Source organism: Rhagoletis zephyria, unplaced genomic scaffold (genome assembly GCF_001687245.7).
Source record: "Rhagoletis zephyria isolate East Lansing unplaced genomic scaffold, Rhagoletis_zephyria_1.1 Rzeph_scaffold_02474, whole genome shotgun sequence".
Classification (NCBI taxonomy): Eukaryota; Metazoa; Arthropoda; class Insecta; order Diptera; family Tephritidae; genus Rhagoletis; species Rhagoletis zephyria.
The window spans coordinates 16,915-26,144 of NW_016159558.1; the positions used below are offsets into that span (position 1 = coordinate 16,915).

The window sequence follows — 9,230 nt, forward strand, 5'->3', positions numbered from 1 at the left end:
AAGTTTTTGCATGATTGTCGGGTTTTGCACCTCTCTAATGCAACTTCGCTCTGAATACTGCAGCAGATTAAATTCCTAACTGAGCAGGAAAAGCCCAGATGTGCCCAACACGTGTCGGGAATGCATAGTCTTCCCCATGACTCGACACACCTCCTCGCAAGCCCACGAAATTCCACTCAACTAACGCCCCCCTCCTTTGGTCCAACCCAGTCGAAGTGATCCTAGGCGTCCAGATAGTTGAGCTTTACGACAACGAATAGGAAACAAGCAGATATAGGCCGGGCTAAGTAAGTCGCAACAACAAAGCGTGAAGAAACTGTCAAGAATCCTTAAGCCCATAAAATTTTTATGAAGCATGTCACAATAACGCGGTGCAAGTGGAATTTCCATTTTTGACAGGGAGTACAAGACGAAATATTTACTACCCCATCATTCAAAAATATGAACAAAAAGATTTGCATGCTGGCACCGGATACGCAAATCTGTGGAGTAAGGGAGCAGAATAAATCGCGTTGGTGAGTGACTTTCCACAGCGCATTCGATTTGAACCACAATTTTAAATTCTATCTACTAAGTGCTAGGTAGAGCTTAACAAAGATAAACATTTGAGTGGTGTTTAATTGGTGTAACTTCAACCACATTTTATAAATTTCGCTATAAAAAATCCTACAGTATCTATGTGTATTCCTTCGGTTTCTGTTGAATTGTAGTTAAACCGCTGCAGGTATTGTCTAGAATAAAAACAAAAATACTGGTAATTACGCTACGTATATTGTGTATATCGATGTTCACTTACCTCTCTTCATTATTTAGACCAGTGTGTTCTAAGCCATTTCCGCCAAAACGGGGTGTAGCTTCGACTAGTCGCATCTGAGGGAATTTTTCGAGAACCCAAGCTACTATGCCTTCATTCTCTGCCTCAGTCACTGTGCAAGTACTATAAACTAACACACCGTGGGGTTTGAGCAAAGGCACAGCTGCCGAAAATAATTTTCTCTGTACTTTCGGATACGATCCGAGCATGGATGACGTCATATTGGATGGAGCTATCAGAAATGGTCTATTCCCCAAAGCGCTACAAGGTGCATCTAGCAAAATTTTATCGAACGTATTAGCCCCAAAAGGTGGTTCAAGTAAACTATGCTTAGCTCCCGCTGGTTTAGATGGATCAAATGCTTTCGTAGCGTCGAAGGCGTACGCACGTATGCTCTTTAAGCCTTCACTCGTTATCTTTTCTTTCATAACTGATATCTTCTTTGGCACCTTATCAAGAGCTATTATTTCTCCTTGATCGGTCATCATCTCTGCAATATGAGTCGTTTTATTTCCGGGGGCTGCACACATGTCTAATATACGTTCGCCAAATTGAGGGTTCAGCACGCGCACGCATAGAATAGAGGGCAGGTTCTGTAGTAGGGCTTCACTGCAGCTTAGATCACCAATACTGGGTACTCCAGACGTTGTGGCCAACATCTCTACTGCGATCCCTTTCAATGGCTCGGGTTCGCTATTTGTACAACTATTAGTTGAGGGACCGAAAATCTGATGACGTTGCATCCGAATAGTACCCACACCCAAAAGAAGTTTATCAGGCGAATCATAGCGTGTATTCGTGCCTTGTTTGCACTTACCCGCTAAATCGGCATATACCAATACTTGCTCACCTAATTTTGTGCCCGCTTCCATAGCTAGAACACCAGGCGCATAGATGTGAGCGCCACGTAGTAAGGACGCACCACAACAACTATCAACTACAACTTCACGTTGTAATTCCGTCTGTTTTAGCTTTATATCCATATTCTTAAGTAATATGGGTGATATGCAAAGCACTTCAGGGATGTTGGAAACTTCGTACACTTGAGGTGGTTGTGGGTATCTTTCTTGTAGTACTAACCGCAATTTTTGTTTGAATGCCTGAACTGTTGTTCGGAGCATATTTACGCGATATGTTGTAATAGTTGGCGGCCGACATAACCAACTCATCAGCTCCCCTAACTGAGCAGGCTGAAAATATTATCAAAAGGCATGTATTTTTGTGTATGACATTGCTATAATGGTTACATTCTTGTATTATTTAAAGTAAAATTTAAATCTTTTAAAAGGGTGTTTAGAATATACCCCAAGTAGGGCATGCTTGTTGTAAAAGGCGACTAAAATTCACTGGTGCGAGTGACCAGAATACCAACTGAAACATCAATCACTGTGGCAACAGGGATAAACTTATGGATTGTACTCCAGGTGGTAGCAAAGAACGTAGATAATAAGAAGGGCAAACTCGTTATAATTGTAGTGAAAAAGAGTAACAGGGGCGCGCGTTCTCTTTTCATCCAACCATAAACGTACTAGGGCAAAAGAGAAGGCACGCCCCTGTTGCTTACACTCGCTGTAATTATAACGAGTTGTCCCTTCTTTTTATCTATGTTCTAACCATGAATCAATAATACAAGGTTAGATAATTATTGACAGCCGCGGTTTGGCACTCCCTTACAAAAAGTTGCATTTACGAAGGACGGAGAAAGGGGAAGAATGAAATCCCTTGGTGCGAAAATGGTTATAGAAAATTACGAAAAGCAGGCAATTAGTAGTGAAATTCCTTTTGTAAATTCTGTAAATTAGCAGGACATCTGGCATTTTAAACGAAAAATTAATATATCTACGTGAATTACGTAATTTATGGGATATTTAGCTGTATAAAAAAAACTGCAAAAGGACTCAGAATTATATTAAAACTACTATGAGATTTATGTAAACATCCAATTTAAAAACAATTTATGTTTTCATCAGTTAAATGTGCTTCATACGCATATACAAATAACCATATTGCGCAAAAGCTTATACTTCTATTTCACACCAAATCTACACTTTTTCCAAGTAAATTTGCAAAGAAGCAACACGGTGCCACTGCCAAGGGAGCGGTGCGAGAGAGACAACTGTCAGTTTATCGAATCTTGTCAAGAATGATAGAATACAAGATTGCGCCGATCAGAGAGGATTTTTGAGAATAACTTTTGTGTGACGTCACACTGGTGCAATTGCGAGAGAGAAATTCCAAAACGTGAGCAAGAATGGAAGAAGAAGAAAAAATTTTGCAAGGAAAACGTAAACAAGTTGCACAAGTGTGACGTCATGCAAACAACGATTCTGTCAAATTCGTTAAAAGAGGAATAGCGGTCCGAGATCGGCACAACCTTTGTATTCTCTCAATCGTGGAACCTTGTATTATTATTGATTCATGCGTTCTAACAAGAGTGGAAATCAACCGCATTTGCGCCAGTGTTATGGATTCTGAAAGACCAAATTAACACACAAGTCTCCAGCGTTTACGCGAGAGAACGCATCGCTGAGGAGAGTAGATTTGCCTCTTCACTCTTCTTCAGAGACGGAGCCTGACCATCCGCCAGTGTTGACATACATGGGCTTTTCCTACCAAAACTGGTAAGTTTTTTTTCATTTGGTAAATTGGTAGGCTAGATTGAATTTTGGTAGATTCCGAGACAATAAGAGTTATTTGCGAAAAATAAATAATATGTATCTCCAAATATTTTAGCAACGTATAACGGGGACCGCAAACATGTAAATATGCTGGATTCGTAAGTACAATGTATACTCCTTTAATTGCCATATATGTACAGATGCGTGCAACTAATTAGCAACGAAATTCAAAACGATATTGCTTGCAAATTATGTTTATTTATTTATTTTTAATAATTTTCATTTAAAATATAATTCAATCTATATCAGAAATCACAATAACAAAAGTTGCAAAGCTTGCACAAATTGCAAAAAAATTAATCAAACTTAAAAAAATTGTCATCAAAATTTCAAAATTTTTAATTAGAATATTTAGAAAGTTTTCGGGTATGCAGTTTTGTAGCCCATTCAATTTTAGTATAATAAAGTTCAAGTTTCAAGTCGCTAAAAATTACCGGTGATTTTTTAGAATTTTTTTTGTCGAGGGTGTTGCGGATTTTTTTCCATGTAAAAAATATTTTGATCATGCGTTATATTGGAAGAAAATGCGCAACGGAAGAAAATGCGCAATTTTGATGACAATTTTTGAAGTTTGATTAATTTTTTTGCAATTTGTGCAAGCTTTGCAACTTTTGTTATTGTGGTTTCTGAAATAGATTGAAATATATTTTAAATGAAAATTATTAAAAATAAATAAATAAACATAATTTGCAAGGAATATCGTTTTGAATTTCGTTGCTAATTAGTTGCACGCATCTGTATGTGTTCGTATGGAATAGTAGTTTATGTCGAAAGGCTGGCTTTAGTATAATGCATTATTCGCAGCATACGATTGCGAATGACGCCCTGGCGCCAAGCCGTTGAAGAACTTTTGGCAAATAAACGCGCAAGAAATAGTTCCGATACTAGCAAGTCAACATTCTTATTAAGTCTCATCAAAAAATTTCTTGTAGTTTAAAGGGAATGCCGCATTATACTAAGGCCAGCTTCCCAGCATAAACTAATATTTCACACGAACACAGATGTATACTTTATGTGCCTACAAGTTATCTAATTTAAATTGAACTGAACTATGAAAGTTGTGATAAACTACATACGTATGCATATGCACTGAAGACTGGTGCGCTGGGCTTGCCAATAAACCCACTGAAGTCCACCATTGCCCCATTTATCAAAAATCAAAAGAAGGAAAGTCAACTTGACTAGACCCACCTTGGCAGGGACAGAAATTGAGTTCTCAGACGAGGAGAAGTATCTAGGGGTAACTCTGGAAAAAGTCTCAATCGGAACTCACATCTCGCGAATGTTACCAACAAGGCTACAAGGGCATTTTAAGCATGTCAGAGACTTTATGGGAAGACGTGAGGAATTTCGTCTAAACTAACGTATTGGTCTTTGAATACGGTGTAAAACCCGTTGTTACATATGCGGCTTTGGCCTGGTAGCCAAAAGCTAAGCTAGTAGACGCGGGTGCCCCCTGAGCAAGCTGCACCGACTGGTCTGCGTAGTCACCACAGGAGCTATGCGCACATGTACAGCGGATGCCCTTGGTGTCACGTGTAATTTAGGGGTTGACAAGCCATTCACGGATGACCCCGAGTTATCCTTCTATAAGATCAGAATTCATGAAAGGGACTGCTGTAAAGCGATAATTATGATTAGTGAAGGGTCCCAAGTATGGTATACCGACAGATCGAAGATGGACAACCGGAGTACTGGGGCAGGCGTACTTGGATCAAGATTCGACGAAAGTCTGGCAATGGGCACATACCCAACCATGTTCCACACGGAAGCATTCGAAGTCTGTGTTCCCGAATGTCTTTGTAGAAGGACAAATGGAGCCACAATAAATATGTCGGATAGTCAGCAAGCGTTAAGGGCTTTACACCAGTGGTCAGCATACTAACATTCAAACGAATCAATAAGTGAGACAGTTTGCGTTAAATGCACTGTTCAGCTCGAGCTCTATGTGTGAAACACACATGTGCTCAGAGAGCGCTAAGTGAGCTATGGCCTACCTGCCACCATTAAGACGGATATAAAGCTCTTTTGATTCACCTGGAAGCCCACAATAGCGTAACGCTGCGGTGGGTTCCGGGACATAAAGGGTTTGAAGGCAAACAAAGGGCTGACTTTAACTTCTTAAATAGCCTAAGGTTGGAGTGATTTCAATTAGCGTTCAGCACAATAGATATTTTTAGGTCGTAGCTTGAGTATTCCGGACGTAATAATAATAATAATATATATGTATGTGTAAAGAGACATATGTACATTTGTATAAGTCCGTACAGTAAAATGTTAATGTATGTTTTTTGGTAGGTTTTGACTGGTAGAAAAAAAAATGTGTCCGTGGCAACACTGCCATCCGCTTACAAGGGGTATGAGTCGGGAAGCAGTTATCTGCCAAAATCCGCTCAGTGATGGCGTAAATTTATTGACTTTCCCTCTTGGGATGAAGGAGCGTCCAAATCTTACTAGGCCCTAATGTTCTCTAGAAACGTGTCGATGACACTCGTTACCACTGTTTTTTTACGAAAACTCGGTTAGACCGACGGATTGTCTTAGTAGTGTCCTTCGACTTGCTCTTCTTATTTGACGTCATAACCGCCGAAGGGATTTTGGGTGACTTCAAAAAAGCACGTCAGTCTTTCGCGCCATTTCGGATAAAGATTATCCGCCTGGTCCACCCTTTAGCCGCACTCCTGTGCCTTGGTGATATAAGAAGCTTCGGAAATTGAGGAGTTATTCGAAGAAACTTTCAAACCGAAACCTTTAAAATAAATACTAGGATGGACTGAGAATACTACCGCTGCATGCTCGTGATCTCGGTCATGTTCACCGCTTGTGGGCATTTTGGAGCGCATGATCGCCATAAATTAAAAAATGTTGATTTTCAGCTAGCGATACATTGAAAGCATATTCAACTGTCCCATTTTGCGTTGATGCTTGAAGTGTTCAGATCGGCGGATAAATGCTTACAAACCTTGTGGGTTAATTGAAATTTTTATAAATGAGGTTAAATTATGTAAACTTTATGTATGTACATCCATGTTAATGATGTGACCGCAAAACCACAAACGAGGCACTCGTCGTCTGTGGCCAACTACAGCCGAACATTTTGTTTGTAGGGTGTTCTCGTACTCTTGCAAATTTGGAATAGTGATTCGCTTTCGCGTTATCCCCTAATTACACACTCACTTGCATTTGTAAGAACGAACTCTTCGAATTTTTTAGATCTATGCACACTTAAGATGCTGTTTTCGGCCTTTATACGGTCTAATTTAGAGTATGCAGCATTTATTTGGAGATCATACTGTGCTTTTCATAAAAATAGGTTGGAAAGAGTTCAGAAAATGTTGCTCCGTTACGCTTTACATTCTTTAAACTTACCGTCTTCATGCTCCCGATTCCGTCATATGAGACTCTGAGCAGTCTGATCAGTCTACTGTCCTTAAAATACAGAGGAACACTCTTGCTCATATATTTTATATCTGGCATGGCCCTTGGCCCGCCGTCCCTGCTTGAGTAGCGTCCCTCCTTCAGCAGCGTCTCCGGGAGCAGACTCTCCAATCACCTACCTAAAGACGCTGCTGAAGGATAACCTGGAATACACCATTACGAATACAGCAGAACTAATAGAGAAGATGAAGATGATGATGATGATCAACAAAACCACTAAATTCGTATCATTCGACATCAAGGACCTTTACCCATCGATACCAACAATAGAAATCATAAAGACCGTACAAGAAATACTGATTGGAAAAATGAAAAAAGAAGCTGATACTGAAATAGTAAGCGCATTGCGGGTTACATTAAAACAGAACTACTTCAGGTTCAATCAAAAGACATTTATAAACAAACGAACGGGTTAGGAATGGACAATCCGACGTCAGCAATACTCTTGGAAGTATTCATGCAAACACTAGAGGAGAAATATATGGAAAACCTGTCGACCAACCTAGGAGTAAAATTTTACGCGAGATATGTCGATGATGTAATATGTCTAATAGAGGGAAACAGAGAAGCAGACAACAACACCAGAATACAAAATTCACCATGGAAAGAGGAGAGAAAGATTAACTATCTGGATTTAACAATTAAAATAAACAATACCATGAGCAAGATTGAGTTCGAAATATACAGAAAACCAACAGCCACAGATACAATAATACACAACAGCTCAAACCATCCACAGCAACATAAAAATGCAGCACTTAGCCAACTAATAACAAGGCTTGAAAGGACCCCTCTAACAGAAGAACTCTACAAGAATGAACTGGATACAATATATGCCATTGCGGAAAATAACGGATATAGGAGAGGCATGGTTGAAACGTTAAGAAACACAAAATCGAAAAAACGAGCAAAGTGGAAAACAATAAAAAAACTTGGGCTGTTCAAACTTACACGGAAAAGACATCGTATAAACTTTCTAAATTCTTTCACAAGTACGACATTCAGACATCATTTAAAACAAGGACCAAGAAGAATGTTGAAAGAGAAAATAAGCGAGAAAGACTCGCTAAATAAACAGGGCGTTAACAAGTTAACCTGCGAGTGCCGATACAGCTACATAGGACAAACAGGACGAAATATAAGAACAAGGTATCGAGAACACATAAGCGATTATAATAAGAAATATTGAAAACCAGAGGCTACAACAGAATCGAACTTCGCAAATCACATGATCAAAAATAAATGTGCACCAATGAAAATTGGACAAACAAGGACAAAGATTATTAAATATATGTATTAGAAAATATGGAAATATATAAACAGAAGACCTTCAAGGACAAATAATAAATAAGCAAATAAATACTGTATCGGACGTACTGTTCGAACCTCTAAAACTACTGGACGAGAAGAAAAATTACAACAAGAAAATATTAAGGATAGACATGGAAGGGAATACACTAACTACAAAAACAAAGAAGATAAAAATCACTGACTTCTACCTGCCAGCAAAAACAAGCCAGAACAATTCATCTACCTATTGAACACCGCAAATAATGCAAAACTAAGAAGACGTACCTAACAAAAGAAAAGGTAGTTAATAAGACTTAATTAGGAAGCAAAACAGAGTTGATCACAAATTTATAGAGATTTCTATCAGCATCACATCGATGTTGAATTTGCAAACTTTTCTTTATCCAAATAATGTAAAATAATAAATGAAATCTCGTTCGGCGATCACTGAAACACAGCTAGCCACTGTGTACGCGAAAAAGCAATGTTGCCACTTTTTCTCATTAAACCGTGTTCGAATCGTGGAAATTTGTGAAGATGACAGAGTTGCTTTTAGCATTCAGATTCTTAATGCAGAAATGGAGTTGCATTTAGTTGCAATTAGGTGACGAATTTTGTATGGATAAATGTACATTTAGAGTAGCATATAGAGCTTAATGCGCTAAATGTGTTTTTATGCGTTATGCAGCGTTTTTGCTGCATTTAAAATGCAACATTTAGCACTTTCGAACATATGTTTTCGAAGAGCGTTAATGCTATCGCATTTAGCAAATGTACATTTATGCAGCGTTTTTGCTGCATTTAAAATGCAACATTTAGCACTTTCGAACATATGTTTTCGAAGAGCGTTCATGCTATCGCATTTAGCGAAGCGCACATTGGCGCGATTCTGTCGTTGCGAATCCGCAAGCCCAAAAATTACAACAATGCTACCCATACATTTTAATGCGCTAGCGCACACTTGCACGATTCCGTCGCTGGAAATTTTTCGAACATTCAATGTTCTTCTC

The 9,230-nt window shown here is 38.9% G+C and overlaps 1 protein-coding gene across 2 annotated transcripts in view; it reads right to left on the reverse strand.

Annotated features, from left to right (window-relative positions):
- Nucleotides 1-600: 600 nt before the first annotated feature.
- LOC108366975 (putative methyltransferase NSUN6) overlaps nucleotides 601-9,230 on the reverse strand; it is a 15,611-nt gene continuing 6,981 nt past the window's right edge. Inside the window, exons 1-3 of one of the 2 annotated variants that reach the window (XM_017621482.1) lie at nucleotides 2,187-2,233; nucleotides 797-2,004; nucleotides 601-731 (exon numbers count right to left, since the gene is read on the reverse strand). In XM_017621482.1, the coding sequence (XP_017476971.1) occupies nucleotides 632-731; nucleotides 797-1,983 (1,287 nt within the window). In that variant the 5' untranslated portion in view covers nucleotides 1,984-2,004; nucleotides 2,187-2,233 and the 3' untranslated portion in view covers nucleotides 601-631. Of the gene's footprint in view, nucleotides 732-796; nucleotides 2,005-2,186; nucleotides 2,234-9,230 lie in introns of those variants that run through there. The other variant, XM_017621481.1, reaches the window with a different exon arrangement.